The sequence below is a fragment of the Hemiscyllium ocellatum genome, chromosome 31 (assembly GCF_020745735.1).
Source record: "Hemiscyllium ocellatum isolate sHemOce1 chromosome 31, sHemOce1.pat.X.cur, whole genome shotgun sequence".
Lineage (NCBI taxonomy): Eukaryota > Metazoa > Chordata > Chondrichthyes > Orectolobiformes > Hemiscylliidae > Hemiscyllium > Hemiscyllium ocellatum.
The window spans coordinates 4,993,821-5,014,171 of record NC_083431.1 but is presented as its reverse complement, the minus strand read 5'-3'; the positions used below and the strand labels follow the sequence as shown (position 1 = coordinate 5,014,171).

The following is a 20,351-nucleotide window of genomic DNA, read 5'->3' as shown; positions in this document are numbered from 1 at the left end:
CTACATTGGGGAGACTGGGCGCCTCCTCGCAGAGCGCTTTAGGGAACATCTCCGAGATACCCGCACCAATCAACCACACCACCCCGGGACCCAACATTTCAACTCCTCCTCACAAGCTGCCGAGGACATGGAGGTCCTGGGCCTCCTTCACCGCCGCTCCCTCACCACCAGACACCTGGAAGAAGAACGCCTCATCTTCCGCCTCGGAACACTTCAACCACAGGGCATCAATGTGGACTTCAACAGTTTCCTCATTTCCCCTTCCCCCACCTCACCCTAGTTCCAAGCTTCCAGCTCAGCACTGTCCCCATGACTTGTCCAGACTTGCCCTACCTGCCTAGCTCCTTTTCCACCTATCCACTCCACCCTCTCCTCCCTGACCTATCACCTTCATCCCCTCCCCACTCACCTATTGTACTCTATGCTACTTTTTCCCCATCCCCACCCTCCTCTAGCTTATCTCTCTACGCCACAGGCTCTCTGCCTTTATTCCTGATGAAGGGCTTTTGCTCGAAACGCGGATTTTGCTGCTCCTTGGATTCTGCCTGAACTTCTGTGCTCTTCCAGCACCACTAATCCAAAAAAAACGGTTAGTCGAGGTGATTGAATGGCTGCTAATGGGTGGTTTGTAGTAGTAGCCCATGTGGTGATTGGGACTGGTGTGCTGGGGTTGGAGTAAGGACATGAGACAAGCCCTAAAATTGTTCATCTCGAAATTGAATCCAGAAGGCTGCAGAGTTCCCTAATGGAAAATGACGTCGACCTTCCATGGTAGACAAGCAAGCAATACTCGAGATGTTGACTTCTCCACCTCCTGATGCTGCTTGGCTTGCTGTGTTCTTCCAGCCTCCTGCTTGTCTACTTTGGATTCCAGCATTTTGCAGTTTTTTTGTCTCTAACTGAACTTCACTGGAGTACTACAGCAAGGCTGAGACGGAGATGTATGACTCAATCAATAGACGTAAATCTGGAAGAGCACGGCAGTCATAGAGATGTACAGCATGGAAACAGACCCTTCGGTCCAAACCGTCCATGCCAACCAGATATCCCAAGTCAATCTAGTCCCACCTGCCAGCACCCGGCCCATACCCCTACAAACCCTACCTATTCATATACCCATCCAAATGCCTCTTAAATGTTGCAATTGTACCAGCCTCCACCACATCCTCTGGCAGCTCATTCCATACACATACCACCCTCTGTATGAAAAAGTTGCCCCTTAGGTCTCTTTTTTATCTTTCCCCTCTCACCCTAAACCTATGCCTTCTAGTTCTGGACTCCCCAACCCCAGGGAAAAGACTTTGCCTATTTATCCTATCCATGCCCCTCATAATTTTGTAAACCTCCATAAGGTCACTCTTCAGCCTCCGATGCTCCAGGGAAAACAGCTCCAGCCTGTTCAGCCTCTCCCGATAGCTCAGATCCTCCAACCCTGGCATTATCCTTGTAAATCTTTTCTGAACCCTTTCAAGTTTCACAACATCTTTCCGATAGGAAGGAGATCAGAATTGCATGCAATATTCCAACAGTGGCCTAACCAATGTCCTGTACAGCCGCAACATGACCTCCCAACTCCTGTACTCAATACTCTGACCAATAAAGGAAAGCACACCAAACGTCTTCTTCACTATCCATTCTACCTGCGACTCCACTTTCAAGGAGCTATGAACCTGCACTGCAAGGTCTCTTTGTTCAGCAACACTCCCTAGGACTTTTACCATTAAGTGTATAAGCCGTGCTAAGGTTTGCTTTCCCAAAATGCAGCACCTCACATTTATCTGAATTAAACTCCATCTGCCACTTCTCAGCCCATTGGCCCATCTGGTCCAGATCCTGTTGTAATCTGAGGGTAACCTTCTTCGCTGTCCACTTCACTTCCAAATTTCACAAACGTACTAACTATACCTCTATGCTAGCATCAAATTATTTATATAAATGATGAAAAGTAGTAGATCCAGCACTGATCCTTGTGGCACTCCACTGGTCACAGGACTCCAGCCAGAAAAACAACCCTCCACCACCACCACCCTGTGTCCGAGGAGTAGGGAATGTCAACGTTGACTTTCCTGCTCCTCGAATGCTGTGCTCTTCCAGTTTCATATCTATGGACTCCGGGTTCCAGCATCTACAGTAGTCCTTAGAGTCTCCGAGTCTATGACTACGGTGGGCAGATTTCTGCTCCCCTCACAGCCCCGCCCCGGAGTCACGCCCCGCCCTGCAGTCAAGCCCCGCCCCGACCGTAGCCACGCCCCCTCCATGTGCTCAGCCCCGCCCTGGCAGTAGCCGCGCCCCTTCCCTGTGCTCAGACCCGCCCTGGCAGTAGCCACGCCCCTTCCCTGCGCTCAGCCCCGCCCTGACCGTAGCCACGCCCCTTCCCTGTGCTCAGACCCGCCCCAACCGTAGCCGCGCCCCTTTCCTGAGCTCAGCCCCGCGCCCCTTCCCTGTGCTCAGCCCCGCCCTGACCATAGCCACGCCCCTTCACTGTGCTCAGCCCCTCCCTGACCATAGCCACGCCCCTTCCCTGAGTTCAGTCCCGCCCCTCCATCAGGCCCCGCCCCCTCCGGATAACTGCCCCCTTCCTGTCAGAGTCTGTTGGTTTAGAACCGCGTCAGGTAATGGCTTTCCCGACCGTTCTCCCACATTCAAATTCCTTTCACTTTGATTCTTTCCCACGAGTCAATCGCTCTCTGTTGATCTTCCAGCCGCTTGTTTCTCAATCAGTCATCCACATATTTTTCAAAGTGAATTCTGGCCTGCGGCCTGCGGCGGGTGTTGCTATTGGCGGGGTGGTCTGTCGATCAGCGGTAAGACCCGCCCACTCCCGAATGGTCCAATCAGAAGCTCAGGGCCATCATGACCTCTCTCCATGGAAACCCTCACCATGGCAATACCTCATCATGGTGTCCCCTCTCCATGGCAATCTCCTACTAATCACCATCCATAGAAATCTTAGCATGCCTACAGTCTGGAAGCAGGCCACTCAGCCCATTGAATCTGCACTGACCCTCCAAAGACCATTCCACCCAAACCCAGCCAATCCACTGAACCTGCACATCATTGGACTGTGGGAGGAAACTGTAACACTGGGTGAAACCCATACCGACGCAGAGAGAATGTGCAAATAACTTGGGTCCCTGGTACTGTGAGGTTCTGACCTGCCGTCCTACCCCTTAACAGTACATTTGACAGTCTGATTACTTACAGTGTGGAAACAGGCCCTTCGGCCCAACAAGTCCACACCGAACCCGCTGAAGCGCAACCCACCCATTCCCCTACATTTACCCCTTCACTTAACACTACGGGCAATTTAGCATGGCCAATTCACCTGACCTGCACATCTTTGGACTGTGGGAGGAAACCGGAGCAAACCCACGCAGACACAGGGAGAATGTGCAAACTCCACACAGTCAGTCGCCTGAGTTGGTAATTGAACCTGGGTCTCTGGTGCTGTGAGGCAGCGGTGCTAACTGCTGTACCAGTGTGCCGCCCACTAATGTCTGCTAATGTACTGTGGTATTGGTATTCCTGCAAACTGTCCTAATGAATGAGCATCATCATTTTTTAATCAAAATACTCATGAAAAACTTTCATTAGATCCTCTTTGTTCTTTTCTTGGTTAGTTTAGGTCTGAACAAGCATTCACTGGACAGGAAATATTAACTCTGTTTTTCTCTCTAGCAGGTACTGCCACACCTGCTGAATTTCCCCAGCAATTTCTGTTTTTGTTTATTTTAAGCCTGTGGCCTCTGGTTACTGACCCCCATGCAAAGGGGGAATTTCCTATCATTTGTTCCATTTAAATTCGTCATGGATCAAACCTCTTAATCCTCTCAAATCAAACAAAAAACTGGTATTGCATTCATTTAGGTATATCACTACACTACTTTAAAGGCATTCTCTTTAAAGCATTCTGCCCAAAACTGAGCACAGTACTCCAGTTTGGAGATCAACAAATAATTAACAAAGATTGTATATTTGTAAACATGTATTTTAGGGGATTCAGGTATGCTTATTTCTATGAAGTTAAAAATCACACAACACCAGGTTACAGTCCAACAGATTTATTTGGAAGCACTAGCTTTCGGAATGCAGCTCCTTCATCAGGCACAAGCACCTGATGAAGAAACAGTGCTTTGAAAACTAGTTCTTCCAAATAAACCTTTGGACTATAACCTGATGTTGTATGATTTTTAACTTTGTCCACCTCAGTCCAACACCTCCTAATTATTTCTGTGAAGTGGAGGTGCCGGTGTTGGACTGGGGTAGACAAAGTTAGAAATCACGCAACACCAGGTTATAGTCCAACAGGTTTATTTGAAAATATTCTTTTTTGTCAGATATCTGACAAAGAAGCAGCACTCTGAAAGCTTGTATTTTCAAACAAACCTGTTGGACTATAACCTGGTGTGTGATTTTTAACATTGTTTTTGTGAAATATATATCTAGTTAAGGTACACATCTTTGCCTTCAAATTTTACAATGCTAAACCACTTCACAATTATGGAAAATACACCTGTAATTTCAATGCGGAAATCTCACTCTCCTTTTTAAATGCCTTTATGATTTCTCTGTAGCCTCCTTGATTCCTCCCACCTTCTGAGATCAGAGTGACACTCTAATTCACATCTCTTGTATTCCTGATCTTAATCTAGTGTTGGTAATGCTGCCTGGCTCCATGGCTCTGAAATTTCCTGCCCAACCTTGTCTCCTTTCTCCTTTAATTTTCACATTTAAAACCTCCCTCTTTGACCAAGCTCATTTTTTTAACCAGTATCTCCATAGTGGCTTAGTGTCAAAATTTGTTTGAATATCCTTCTGTGAAGCAACTAGGGAGATTTTATGACATTAAAGGCACTATATAATTAAACAACGTAAGTTTTTTTTGTGTGTTTTCACAGAGGAAAATGAGTTTGCAAGCTCCTTCCCGGTATGTTTTGGGTCTGGATGTTGGTACAAGCTCGGTAAAGGCAGTGTTGTTGGAGGCTGAGAGCCGGGCAGTGGTTGACAGTCAGACAAAGAAAACTAAAGCAGACATCAGCAGCCTGGATGGAGAGAAGGTAAAGGGAATAAAGTGTCAGAAAATCATAGCTGGCTTTGGTTTCAGAGTCAGTCATATAGCATGGAAACAAGCCCTTCAGATTTGTTGAAATTTCCTGATGAAGGGTTTGTGCCCGAAACGTCGAATTTCCTGTTCCTTGGATGCTGCCTGACCTGCTGCGCTTTAACCAGCAATACATTTTCAACAAGCCCTTCAGCCCAAGCCATCCATGCTGATCAGGCTTCCTCAACTCATCTAGTCCCATTTACCTGCATTTACCCCTCTAAACCTTTTAAGAAGGTATTTAGCATGCTTGCCTTCATTGCTCAGAGTATTGAGTATAGGAGTTGGGACATCATATTGAGGTGAGGCCACTTTTGGAGTACTGTGTGCAGTTCTGGTCGCTCAGCTACAGGAAAGATATTATTAAATTGGAGAGGGTTCAGAAAAGATTCACAAGGATATTATCCAGACTGGATGGAGTGGAAAAGTCAAGAGGGATATGGGCCAAACATAGGAAAGTGGGACTAGTTTATTTTTGGAAACTTGGTTGGCATGGACAAGTTAGATTAGATTAGATTAGATGACTTACAATGTGGAAACAGGCCCTTCGGCCCAACAAGTCCACACCGACCCGCCGAAGTGTATACCACCCAGACCCATACTCCTACATTTACCCCTTCACCTAACACTAAGGGCAATTTAGCATGGCCAATTCACCTAACCTGCACATTTTTGGATTGTGGGAGGAAACCGAAGCAGTTTCCATACTGTATGACTCTATCAACCTTCCTGTCCGAATGTCTTTTAAATGTAGTTGTACCCACTTCTACCACTTCCTCTGGCAGCTTGTTATATATTTGCACCAACCTCTGTATGAAAATGTTACTCCTCAGGTCCCCTTTAAATCTTTCCCCTATCACCTTAAACCTATGCCCTCTGGTTTTGAACTCCTCTACCCTGAGGAGAAGACTTTATCTATTCACCTTGTCTATGATCCTCATGATTTTACAACCTCTGTAAGGTCACCCTTCAACCTCCTGTGCTCCAGGGAAAACAAAATTCCAGCCTCTCCTTATAACTCAAACCTTTCAGTCTCCATAACATCCTTGTAAATCTTCCTTGCACCCTTTCCAGTTTAATAACATTCTTCCTAGAGCCAGGTGACCAGAATTGTACACTGTATTCTAAATGTGTCCTTTCCTTTGTACTGTAGACAGGCAGGAGGCTGGAAGAACACAGCAAGCCAGGCAGCTTCAGGAGGTGGAGAAGTCGACGTTTCGGGTGTAACCCTTCTTCAGGACTGGGGGTGGATGTAGGGAAAGCTGCAGATAAAGGGGGTGGTGGGGCCAGGGTAGTGAAGTGGGGATAGGTGAATACAGGTAGAGGGTACGACCTGGTTGGTCAGTGAGAGAAATGAATCTGGTTGATGGCAGGGAGGAATGGAAGGGAGGGACAGGAGCTGGGAAGGGAGTCGGGGATGGGAAGGGGGGTTATTTGAAATTGGAGAACTCAATGTTAAGTCCTTCAGGCTGTAGATGATGCTGGCAGTGTGATAAAGTTCGTTGTGGTAATGGAGGAAGCCAAGGATGGTCATGTTGGAAAGGGAGTGGGAAGGGGAATTAAAATGGGCGGTGACTGGGAGGTCTGGCCAGTCCCTGTGGGCCCGGCTGAGATGCTCGGAGAACTGTTCCCTAACTTTACGTCCAGTCTCCCCAGTATAGAGAAGACCACATCGGGCGCACCTGAGGCTGTAAAGTAGGGAGGAGGAGAGGCAGGTGAACCTCTGTCTCACCTGGAAGGACTGTTTGGGGCCCTGGATGGAGGTGAGGGGGGTGGTGTAGCAGCAGAATTTTCATCTTTTCCAGTTGCAGGAGAAGGTACCTGGGGGGAGGGGGGAGGGGGAGGTCAGTGGGGAGAGTAACACAAACCAAGGACTGTCTAAAGGAACAATCCTTGCAGGAGGCAGAGAGGAGTGGGGAGGAGAAGATATTCTTGGTGGTGGGGTCTAGTTGGAGTTGACAGAATGGTTAAGGATCCAACACATCATCCTTAAACACTTCCATCAACTCCAACCAGACCCCACCACCAAGAACATCGTCCCCTCCCCACCCCTCTCTGCCTCCTGCAAGGACCGTTCCCTTCGACAGTCCTTGCTTTGTGTTACTCTCCCCACTGACCCCCACCCCCACCCCCGAGCCCCCAGTTACCTTCTCCTGCAACTGGAAAAGTTGCAAAACCTGCCAGTACACCACCCCCCTCACCTCCATCCACGACCCAACATAGTCCTTCCAGGTGAGACAGAGGTTCACCTGCCTCTCCTCCACCCTACTTTACTGCCTCAGGTGCTCCCGATGTGGTCTTCTCTATACTGGGGAGACCGGACGTAAACTTAGGGAACAGTTCTCTGAGCATCTCAGCCAGGCCCACAGGGACTGACCAGACCTCCCAGTCACCGCCCATTTTAGTTCCCCTTCCCACTCCCTTTCCAACATGACCATCCTTGGCCTTTTCCATTACCACAATGTACCAAACCAAAAATTGGAGGAACAACACCTCACCTTCCACCTGGGCAGCCTGCAGCCCAGAGGTGAAAATTTCAAAGAACCTCCCTTCCCACCGACCAACTCCCTTCCCAGCCCCTCCCTCCTCCCTCCTGCCACCAACCTGATTCATTCCTCCCATTGTCCAACCAGGTCGTACCCTCTATCAGTCTTCACTTGTCCCCACTTCACTATCCTGCCCCTGCCATCCCCTTTAACTGCAACTCCCCCTACACCCACTCCCTGTCTTGAAGAAAGGTTACACCCAAAACGTGATGCTGCCTGGCTTGCTGTGTTCCTCCAGCCTCCTGCCTGTCTACTTTGGATTCCAGCATCTGCGGGTTTTTTTGTCTCTTACCTTTGCACTGGCTGACTCATTAAATGGCATGTTCAAGGCCATTTGTCCTAATAAAGAAAACTCTTGCCTTCCTAGATTTCACAACATCCCAAAGTGGCTTTCAGCCAATGACAATGAAATACCTTTGAAGTGTTGTGATTGTCGTCTGCAAGAAACATAGCTGCCTACTTGCACACAGCAATGTCTCTCACAACACATGGCAATCATGACTAGACCATCTGTTTTTGTGGTGGTGACAGTGTGATAACTATTGTCCAGGACATCAGAGAATGCCCCTGTTGTTCTTTGAAGTCATTCCAGGGCATCTTTTGCTTGGAAATAGAAGCCTGGTTTAACATTTGCCCCAAATAATGGCATCTCAGCAGTGAAGCCCCCTTTCAGCTCTGCACCTAGAATTTTGTGCCTGAATCTTTTGCAAGAACCCTAGCTCTACAGGTCAATTTATTTAACTTAAGTAATGTGCCAAAGAAAAAGAGAGGAAGCGATGGAAGATTTTACTCAGCGATTATGATATAGAATATTTGGAAGGTGACAGTAGCAAATTCATTAGTAACTTTCTGAAGAGAATTAGATAAATACATAGGAACAGATGTAGGCCAATAAGCCCCTTGAGTTGAGAGGGTGGTGATGGAAAAGCACAGCAGGTCAGATGGCATCTAAGGAGCAGGAGAATCAAAGTTTCAGGCTTAAGTCCTTCATCAGGATTGAGGCTTATGGGCCGGGGAGCTGAGAGATAACTGGGAAGGAGGTAGGGTTGGGGGTAAGGTAACTGGGAAGGCGATAGGTAGGTGAAGGCGAGGGAGAAGGTGATAGGTCAGAGAGGAAGGTGGAGAGGATAGATGGGAAAGTTGATGGACAGACCAGGAGGGCGGTGCCAAGTTCAAGGTTTAGGACTGGGACAATGTGGGGGGAAGGGAAATGAGGAAACTGTTATCCCATGTGGTTGCAGTTCCCACATTATCCCAGTCCCAAGCCTCGAACTCAGCACTGCCCTCCTAACCTGTCCATCACCTTTCCCATCTAGGCCCTCCACCCCTCCACTGACCTATCACCTTCTCCCTCACCTTCATCTACCTATCGCTTTCTCAGCTACCTTACCCCCAACCCCACTCCCCCTCCCATTTATCTCTCAGCCCCCTGGCCCACACGCCTCATTCCTGATGAAGGGCTTATGCCCTAAACGTCGTTTCTCCTGCTCCCTGGTCACTGCCTGACCTGCTGTGCTTTTCCAGCACCACACTCTCGACTCTGATCTCCAGCATCCGCAGTCCTCACTTTCTCCCAGTCAGCCCCTTGAGTCTCTTCCACCATTCAGTAATATCATGGCTGACCTGTGGTCTGACTCCATATGACTGGCTTGGGCCCATAACCCTTGATATCCTTACTTAATAAAAATTTGTCTATCTCAGAAAGAAAATCTACATGAAAAGAAAATACTTTCAGGAATGTGAGGAAAGAAGATGGACGCCGAGAGGATAATTGAACAGTTTTTCCATGATCTAGAAAAGGCCCAATGAATAAAATTGCCTCGTTCTGTAACATACACTCTGTAATTTTATGAATTGGAAATAATTGCTAATTCAAATTAGAGAGAAAAAAAAGCAAGAAGGATCTCCTGTGTTATTATGTAGATGACGGGTACAAATAAGGTTAATTGGTTTTGAATCAACAGAAATCTGTATGTACCTGTATTCAGTTACGATCACATTGTTTTCCCTGTTAGTGTTGCAATTTGGACTTTTGTAAAGTGTAACCATGGAAATAAAGTCCTTGCATTGCACCATGTTTACTTTGAATAAATCCAGCCAGGACCTCCCGCATTGCCTGGCAATACAACCAAAGAAAACCAGAGAATATGCTGATTCCAGGAGGTTTTCCTTCACATTCTCCATCACAGTTAGAGAAAATAAGGAAGAGAATCCCTCTTGTCTTTCTGGGGCATCTCCCCCTTCCCAAAAACTACTCGAATTTCTCCCACTAAACTTGAAGGCCATGCCCAGCGAGCATCTACTCAGTTGTACCTAAGATTAGGAGTGCAGCGGCCTGTCATTGCTGCTGGTAGTGATCTGAGCAATTTAATCAGCACATTAAGAGGATTGGGGACACGGGGCTATAGAGGTAAGGTTGCTGGACTAGTAATCCAGGACTCAGTAATGCTCTGGAACACAGGCTCAAATGGTGGAATTAAAACTCAATCTGGAATTGAAAGCTCGTCTCAGTAATGGCCAACGTGAAGCTATCATTGGTTGTTGTAAAAGCCATTCTGATTTGCTAATGTCCTTTAGGGGAAAAATCTGCCATCCTTACCTGTACTGGCCTACATGTGACTCCAGACGCATGGCCATATGGTTGACTCTAATCTGCCTGCTGATATAAAATGGCCTATCACCTCCCAAGTAGTTTGTCTCCTTGGTTTTTATTGCAGTGTCGGGAACAGGATGTTGCTCGGATTGTGTCAGCCGTTAACAGCTGTGTTGCTGCTCTGCCCAGAGAGCATCTCTGCAAGGTGGTGAGAATTGGAGTCTCCGGACAGATGCATGGTGTTGTATTGTGGAAAAGTGAGGAAGGTAAGTGGGGGAAAGACAGCAGGGGTGGAAACCAGCTTGCTCCTTTTTACTCACTGAAGTCTGGCACAGACACAGGACCCAGCACTGTGTGAGGGAGAGCAGGAATTTCAGACTGCAGTTCATTCTGCATGCAAGTTTGGGAATATAGTTTGAACCATCTCCATGGTGAGATCCCGGAGATCTCCTCCTAGGTACCCAGTTTGACAGCTGTTAGTCTTCAGCCAGTTTGGTTCATGCCACTGGATATCAAGCAATATCTGAAGGCACTGGATGCTGCAGAGACTAAAGGCAGCGATCACTGGTGATCATAACATTTGATAGCATCGGGAATGGTTCCTGCAGATTCTCACCCCATTATATAATAAAGGAGCTTGACATCAGAAGTAGGAAAAGTGGTAGAATCTAAAATAAAAAGGTGTGTTCAATGAATGCTTGGATAGTAATGATCTGATTAGGCACAATCAGTTTGGTTCATTCAACAGCACTTTCAAATCTTGAGGTCTCCATCACCCGCTGAACAAGGGCAGCAAGTGTACAGGAACACCATAGTAGCTAATAAAACACATCAAGCTCCCACAGACAGTATTGACTGGAACCTCAGTCTTTTAGATGTTGATACATGTTGACCACAACACTGGATAAAGTGCCTTACTCTTTTTTAAATTGTGTTAAAGGATCCCTTATGGCCACCTGAGGAGCAGTCAGGGTTTCAGTTTAATGTCTTGAACAAAAGACAGCTCTCCTTCTGTACTGTGCTAAAGACCCAGACAGCTTTGTGTTACAGTCTAAAAGTTCTATGTATTACGGAGAATCAGCTACAGCCTCGGAAATGTCACATCCTCCACCATCACTTCCAAAAGAGTGGGGTGACGTTACTGCTGTTGCTGTCTGATTCCCTTTCATACTGTCTCTTGGTATTTTTCTCAGCCACTGATACCTCGCAGCTTTTGATGATCCCAGTGTTTTGATTTTGATAATGCATCGAATCAAGGCTAACAGCAAGAGAAAACACTCAACGTTTGGCAAATAGGGTTTTGCACTTAAACTCAACCCATTTTGCCTTTCATTTTGAAAACACTAATTGAGCTAAAAGCCGAGGGAACAAAGTCAGGGAAGGAACCTATTTCACCCCCTTACTAAATAAGGTCATGAGTGTGTTGTGGACACGCTGGAACAGATGTAATTAATTACAAAATATTGGTGGGGAATGAGATCAGGAGCAGTGGGACGTTGTGCATCTGGTTCACCTTGAGAGACACAGATTCAATGCCTTTTCTCCTCTGCTTTAGGTTGTATTTGGCAGGGAGGTGAAACAGGTTTCACGTTCCAGCCCAAGAAGACTAGTCACCTGATCACATGGCAAGATGGTCGCTGCAGCCGTGAGCTTCTCGATTCACTCACCCGGCCTGATTCCCATCTCAGCCTCGCCACCGGCTTTGGCTGTGCCACCATTTTCTGGTACATGAGAAACAGGTAGATGCCTCTAAACTTCTTCACAAGCATCTCCACAGGCAACAACGTTTCAGCAGCAGTTGTAAAGTTGAAGGAAGATGTTTCTCATATATTGCTGAATCAAAATATTACTAACAAAACAATTCTGCGGTTTGATTGGGGAATACAGTGAGGCAGACATTGTCATGTCATAGCTGATTTGAAACTAGGATAACCTGTTGAAACCACTCAGGGATGTATTTTAGTGTGGCAATTTGCTGCAGTTTGGATCTTTAAGGGATGACTGGACCAAACCTTTCAAGATATTAAGGGGAATTGATGGGTAGATAGAAACTTCCCATGTTTGGAGAGTGGTGTCGTCTAAAAATTAGATCAGATCTTTCAAAACTGAAATCAGGAAACACTTGTCCACACAAGAGTGTTAGAAATTTAGAACTCTCCTCGGCCAACATCAATTGATGTTTGTTCAATTGTTAAATTTAAATCTGAGAATGACAGGATTTTGTTAGCTAAAGTTATTGAAGGATGTGGGGCAAAGCAGTGTTAATGCCATCACCCACAGTCTCATTGAATGGCAGAACAGGGTGAATGTTACTTCAGTTTCTTTGAGGAGTAATTAGAAATGTACGCTTTGTGAATCTTCCCTCTGCACAGCCTGGGAGGGTTCCTTACATTGGGGCCAGGAAAAATTAGCCAGTGTCTCAAAATGGCCCCCAATTCTCACAAGCCCCACATTTATAATGTGTGAATTCTTTAGCAATTATCTCATTCTCAACCCTTCAGACAGTGGGAGCTGATCCTACCCATCTACTCTGGGCAGAGTCCTCATGATTTTGTATAGCTCTATCAAATTGCCAAGAGTATATTGCTTAGCTAGCAATAGTATACAAGCTTGTGTCCATTAACAACCAGTTTATATCAAGAAATGTTTTAAAACTTATTTTGAAAGTGCTGACTTATGACATATTAAGTTAAATAGTTACTGATAAAAGCACTGTTTTTTTTTTCCCAGGCCCCAGTTTTTGGAGTCCTATAATGCAGCAGGGACCATCCATGACTATGTTGTGGCTGTCTTGTGTGGGCTTAGGAGACCACTGATGTCAGCCCAGAATGCTGCCAGTTGGGGCTATTTTAATACCAGATGTGGGACTTGGAATCTGCAAATGTAAGCCTGCATTTAATCCTGTATGAGAAACCCAGGGCCTGAAAAAAACTACCCACCATTTCAGCAAGAAATGCATTTCCTTTAGCCAGGAGTTGGAAACATGTTCTGCACTGATACTTGCTCTGATATTATTGCCAGGGAATGGTGAACTTTACACTACAACTTCATACACCTGTGGGTCAGCACACGTTAGGAACAGAGTTAAACTCTGTCTACTGTATCCCCAATCCTTGTATAGGGGGCATTCACACATGATGACAGCAGTGTGTCAGTCTCTCCCTGTCCCACTCATCTTCTCACCTCCTTGTGTGAGGTTCTAAAAGTTATTGTTGAATTAGAAGCACACTTGTTCGATAACTACCTTAAGAGCTAACTCCAGGAAGAGAATTTAAAGCAACTCAGTTTCACCAAGTTATCTTTGTTCGCTCTCTGGACCAAGGCATCTCTCACAGGGATTTCCTCATCACTTCCAGATTGCGGGATTCTGGATTTCCTACATACCTGCTGCCTGTGGTGGTGGAATCTGGTGCGATTGCTGGAAAGACAGATCACGAATGGTACGGTGTGCCAGAAGGGACAGAAGTTGGTGTGGCACTGGGTGATTTCCAATGTTCTGTGTACTCATGCATGACTGAGACAACAGATGCAGGTAAAGGAGGAAACAGGCTTGTCTGCTTTTTATAAAACAGTTCAGTTCCAGCATGTTTCAAATATATAACTCAATGTTCTACAGATCTGATGTTACCCGGAAGATAATTTGTCAAAAACAGAAATTTAAAACCTGATATATTGATGTTCCTAGAGCAGATTATAGAAAACTGCAATGGTAACATCTTTAGAGGCTGAACAGGCTGGGGCTGTTTTCCCTGAAGCGTCGGAGGCTGAGGGGTGACCTTACAGAGGCTTACAAAATTATGAGGGGCATGGATAGGATAAATGGACAAAGCCTTTTCCCTGGGATCGGGGAGTCCAGAACTAGAGGGACTAGGTTTAGGGTGAGAGGGGAAAGATATAAAAGAGACCTACGGGGCAACGTTTTCACACAGAGGGTGGTATGTGTATGGAATGAGCTGCCAGGGGATGTGGTGGAGGCTGGTACAATTGCAACATTTAAGAGGCATTTGGATGGGTATATGAATAGGAAGGGTTTGGAGGGATATGGGCCGGGTGCTGGCAGGTGGGACTAGATTGGGTTGGGATATCGGGTCGGTGTGGACAGGTTGGACCGAAGGGTCTGTTTCCATGCTGCACTCTATGACTCTACTCAAGAAAGATGGGAGACACAGAGCAGGAAACAATAGGTTGATTAACCTAACGCCTGTCTTTGGGAAGGAGCTGGAATCCAATATCAAGGGAGTTGTAACAGGATATTTAGAAAATTACAGTATGGTCAGGCAGAGGCAATATGGTTTTGTGAAATGGAAATCACCTCAGACAAATTTATTAGAACTCTTTGAGGATGTCGTAGTCAAGGTGGCTCAAGGCAAACCAGTGGATTAGTGTATTGGGATTTCCAAACAGCATTTGATAAGGTGCCATGTAAAAGATGACTGCACAAGATAACTGCTGATTTTTTTTGGGTGATTATAGCATAGATAAGGGATTGGATAACTAACAGTCTAGATGAGCAGATCATTTTCAGATTGTAGTGACATGCTACAGGAATCAGTGCTGAGAACTGAACTATTTACAATCTATGTTAATGGGTTGAATTAGGGAACAAAATATATTATAACAGAATTAACTGCTAACACAAAGATAGGAAAGCAAGCTGTAAGGAACAGAGTCTGCAAAGAGCTATAAATAGATAAAGTGAATGGACAAATGTTTGGCAGATGGTATACAATGTGTGAAAATGTGAGTGTCCATTTTATGATAGAAGACTAAGGCAGATACAATCCCTCAGTCCGTGTCAGAATTTTAAATATCAACTTTAAAGTATAAACTGTTCACATTATCTGTTGTGTGTTCCTGATTAAGATCTTTCTTACTGTCTAGTTTTGAATATCGGTACTTCTGCCCAATTGACCTTTGCCTTGATTCCTGGCTTCCAGCCACCAGCTCACCCCGACCCCACCGCGAGTATTGCATATTTTCCATATTTTGACGGAATTTACTTGGTTGTGGCTGCTGCACTGAATGGTGGAAACGTACTGGCTTCCTTCATTGAGATGCTGAAACAATGGATGCAGGAGTTGGGTAAGAAACTTTCTTTAGCATTGGTGCAAGATGTAAATCACCTGCCAGAAAACAAACAAGCCATTTAAATACAGACTTCAATCTCTCCACCCCGAACCTTCACTATCTATCCCTCCATTTCTGTAGCCATCGTCCATCTTTCCATCTCTACCCCTTACATTCTGCCTCTCGGTCTCTGTCCCTTCATTGTCTTTCTCTTTACTTCTGCTCCTCACTGTCTGTCTCGCCATCTCCAACATGAAATAAGTATCCTCTGAGCTATCATTTAATGTATTTTTGTTCTTCAGTGTGTTTTGCTGCAACTGTGTTCTTCCATCTGCCTGTACTTCCGTTTTGTTGTTTCAGCCTGTCTACCCCCGTCTCTATTCACCTCACCTACATAGATTTTTCAGCTCCATCCCTTTAAAGTTTTTACTCCACCTTCTTCATCACTTTAATTTGTCCGTACATCCATCACTATCTTTCGACTGTGTCCATTCCTTACTCTTCAACTCCTCACCATGTCTATTGCACACTCTGTAATGCTGTTCAGGAGGAAGTTCCAGCATCTTGACCAAATGATAGTTAAGAAATGGAGATACGGTTCCAAAACAGGATGGTGAGTGGTTTGGACGGGAACTTGCAGTGGGTGATGTTCCCATGTATCTGCTGCCCTTGGTTTTCTAAATAGGTAGTGTTATGGATTTGGAAGATGCTGTTATAGGAGTTCTGGTAAATTGCAACAGTGCACCTTTTAGATGGTACACACTGCTGCTACTGTGTGCTGGTGATGGAAGTACTGAATATTAAAGGTGATAGGTAGTGTGCCAAATATTTGTCTGGAATGGTGATGAGTTTCTTAAGTGTTGTTACAGTTTCACTCATCTACCTCAATCAGAGACTACAGCATTTTGATCTAATCCATTGGTTGTAGGTGCACTTATCTCTCTAGATATCACATGCTGCTTCTGAGAACTGGCAAACAAGTAGTCCTGTGTTGTAGCTTCATAAAATTACACCTTATTTTTCGGTGTGTTGATAAAATTATACAATCTCACAGTACAGGAGAGGACCTTTGGCCCATCGAGTCTATAGCGCCAAAACTACACTAGGACCATTTTCCCACACTAGGCCTGTAGCCTTAAATCTTATGAAACTTCACATGCTTGTCCAAGTACTTTTTAAAGGTTATGATGTTTCCCACTTCAACTCCCCTCCTGGGCAGTGCACTCCAGACTCCCATTACCCTCTGAGTGAAGATGTTTTTCCTCAAATCCCCTTGAACCCTCCTGCCTTTCCCTTTAAAATTATACCCCCTCCACTGAGGGGAATAGATGCTTCCTATTTCCCCATCCATGCTTGTCATCAGATCTCCCATCAATCTTCTCTGCTCAAAAATAGCAACCCAAGCTTATCTAACTTCTTTTCATCGCTGAAGTGCTCCATCCCAGGCAACAACTCGGTGAAACTCCTTTGCACCCCTCCAGTGCAATCACATCTTTCTTATAATGTGGTGACCAGAATTGCACACAGTACTCCAGCTGTGGCTGTTTTAGATGCTGATCCTGCCACACTTCTTCCTGCACACTTCATTAAACCAAGGTTGGTCCCCAGGCTTGATGATAATGGCAGAGTTGGGCATGTGCCAAGTCACAATATTATAGATGGTGGTTGAATTAAAATAGAAAGTGCTAGAGAAAGTCAGCAGGTATGGAGAGAGAAACAGTAAACCTCTGCAGAAAAGTCATTGGACTTGAAATGTTAACTTTGTTTCTCTCTCCACAGATGCTGCCAGATTTGCTGAGTTTCTCCAGTGCTTTCTGATTTTATTTCAGATCTCCAGCATCCACAGTATTGTGCTTTAGTTCGAGGGGTTGAAAACAATTCTGTTGCTGCTGATGTTCCACAGCACCTCATGCATGTCTGGTTTTGAGTTGCTAGATCTGTTCTAAATTTATCCCGTTTAGCATAGTGTTAGTACCACACAACACAATTCCCTCAACATGAAGATGGGGTTCCAACAATACTGTACAATGGAATCTTGATTAAATGAGCCAATGGGCCGAGGAGTGGCAGATAGTGCTTAATTTAGATAAATGTGCGGCTGCATTTTGGAAAAGCAAATGAGGGCAGGACTTATACACCTAATGGTAAAGTCCTGGTGGGTGTTGCTGAACAAAGTGACCTTGGAGTGCAGGTTCATAGTTCCTTGAACGTGGAGTCACAGGTGGATAGGGTAGTGAAGAAAGCGTTTGGTATGCTTACCTTTATTGGTCAATATATTGAGCATGGGAGTTGGGGGAGGTCATGTTGCGGCTATACAGGATATTGGTTAGGCCACTTTTGGAATATCGCATGCAATTCTGGTCTCCCTCCTAGAGGAAGGATGTTGTGAAACTTCAAAGAGTTTGGAGAAGATTTACAAGGATGTTGCCAGAGTTGGAGTGTTTGAGCTATAGGGAGAGGCTGAATAGGCTGGGGCTGTTTTCTCTGGAGCATCGGAGGCTGAGGGGTGACCTTACAGAGGTTTACAAAATTATGAGGGGCATGGCTAGGGTGAATAGGCAAGATTTCTCCCCAGGTGTTAGTAAGGAGGACTTTGTAGGTTTGACATGGCTGGGTTTGCGATTGTTGTTGCCGGTCCTAGATCAATGTTGGGTGAGCCATCCACTTTCATTCCTTTTTGACTTTCCTTTTGGGGTTTGGTACAACCGAGTGGCTTGTTAGACCATTTCAGAAGCATTTAAGGTTTGAGCCACTGTAATGTGACGTCCAGACCAGATATCCTTCCCTAAAGGACATTAAAGAACTTGATGGTTTTTACAACAATCAGATTAGTTTCATTGCAAAGGCTAGCTTTTAATTCATGATCTATTAATTAATTGAATTTAAATTCTATGAACTGTAATTATAATAATAATAAGATAAACAAGCCAAGAGTTGGAAAATGTGATTAAAATAGTTGTTTTTGTCTTGATGGGACAAAAGGCCTTTTGCTGTGCTGTAGATCTCAATGACTGTATAACTGCAATGGTGAGTAATGAACCATTTCCCGAGAGCTTTGGCCTGGGCCTCTGGATCTTGAGTCCAGTGACATTACCCCTACGCCTCTGCTGAGGTTGGTTTAGCTTATTTGTCCAGGCGGTTGGATACCAACAGTGTGAGTTTGACTCCCAGCTCCAGCTGAGGTTATAATGAAGGACTCTCCTGCCAAATCTCTCCCATTAGGGTATGATGGCCCTCAGGTTAACTCCGCACTGGTTGTCTGTCTCGAATGAGAGAGCATCCCGATGGTCTGGCAACACAAATCAATGCCATTGCCTCCCTGTAATGCTACTGCTGGATTTTATTCATTCCCACAGGACTGGAGGTTCCAGAATCTGTCATCTATTCTCGATCAGTACACGCTGCTCTAACCATTACTGACACTGACCTTGCAGTGCAGGCAACCCTTTTTGGAGAGAGGCATTCACCTGACCAGCTGGCTTCAGTGACCAACATCTCCCCGTCTAACCTCTCCTTGGGTCATATGACCAGAGCGCTGTGTCGCGGCATTGTGAAAAACCTGAGCTCCATGTTACCATGCCAACAGTTGATTGAGTCTGGGGTACAGAGGATTATGGGCAGCGGGAGTGCACTGATCTGCAACGATGTGCTGAAGCAGGAGGTGGAGAAAGCTTTCACCCTTCCCATTGTGTACGGGAAGAATGTGGATTCAGCAGTCGGTGTTGCTATGGTGATGCTTGACCGGAAATAGGGAGGCAAGAAACTCCCAAAAGTGCAATCAGGAGAATCTAAATCGCTGTCCACTCGGAGTGTCTGAACTGATCACAATGTTTTCCCATTAATTAAGGAAAATATATGAAAGAGTTGGCAAAAGTAATCAACCATCTCTTATCCAGCATGGTTCAACCATTGAACACAACTGGAGTGAACTTGGTGCAAATGCAGAGTTAATGCTGACTGAGTAACATCACTATCTGTCCTTCTTGTTTTAGTTGTTGACATAATATCATTGCTGAAGTCGGCCCATCATTCTACTGGATTGGCCACATTCCAGTTTTTCTCTCTCTCTCTCACACACACACACAAGCATATGGATGAAGAGGACACCTCTGTAACAAGTTTGGACTCTCTGTGGGAAAGCAATGTTGAAGAAAATAAAGCAAAGGCCAGCATTAGATTGCTGGAACTTGTACATGTCAGTGATCATGGCCTCTGCAACACCACACAAAACATCAAACTAGTCCAGTCCTATTGCTCTCCATTTCTGACCTCCCCATTAACAAGTATCCCGTTCCTCACAGAGATGTTTGTGGCTCCACTTGACCCTCCAGCTTCTCTCATGCACTGATTCACTCGCAGAAGTATGGGGTGATCTGCCTCCTAACTCAGTGTGGTGCAGGATGGAGCTTGGAGATCTGTCTGCATTTTTCTGTCATGTTGCACCCACCAGCGTCACTTTCATATCAGTCTTGTGCCATTCTTGACAAGGGGGACGTTAGATTGCCTGTCAATCTTTGAGTTTGTATTTTCAACCACAAACGAGCATATATGCAAATATACAAATTAGGAGCAGAAGTAGTCCATTCGGCCCTTCAAACCTGCTCTGCCATTTGGTGTGATCGTGGATAATATGTTTGTGTTAAAAATGTACTATGGAATGTTTTGAACCTCTGAAGTAATCTATAATTGATCGCAGGGTAGTCATTGTTAGTTGTATACATGTAAGTACAACTCTGTGCAAATAAAATATACTGGAAAATTTACTTTTGACAATTCCTATAATTTTGAAACAGTGAAAAACATTATTAAGATGTTTAAAAGTTATAATAAATATTCATGATGTATTCAGCTATTGTGCACTTTAGAGTGTGCAAATGTTTATCATGTTCTACAAACTGATTTGTTATTGCACTGTGCAAGTTATTTCTTAAATTTTATGAATATATATGATTTTATGAATACTTATCATATTGTGCACGAATTTATTTATGATTATACGTTTATATCTGATAATGATTAATGTCTCCATTAAAACACAAGACAT

General features: G+C 45.1%; 1 protein-coding gene across 1 annotated transcript; it reads left to right on the top strand.

Moving 5' to 3' along the window:
• Positions 1–2,571: 2,571 nt before the first annotated feature.
• shpk (sedoheptulokinase) lies at positions 2,572–20,094 on the top strand. The gene is made up of 8 exons (XM_060848099.1): positions 2,572–2,612; positions 4,899–5,057; positions 10,365–10,506; positions 11,796–11,979; positions 12,971–13,123; positions 13,597–13,772; positions 15,122–15,322; positions 18,664–20,094. Exons 2-8 carry the CDS (start codon positions 4,905–4,907, stop codon positions 19,056–19,058), a joined length of 1,404 nt encoding a protein of 467 aa, XP_060704082.1. The 5' UTR covers positions 2,572–2,612; positions 4,899–4,904; the 3' UTR covers positions 19,059–20,094.
• Positions 20,095–20,351: the final 257 nt, after the last annotated feature.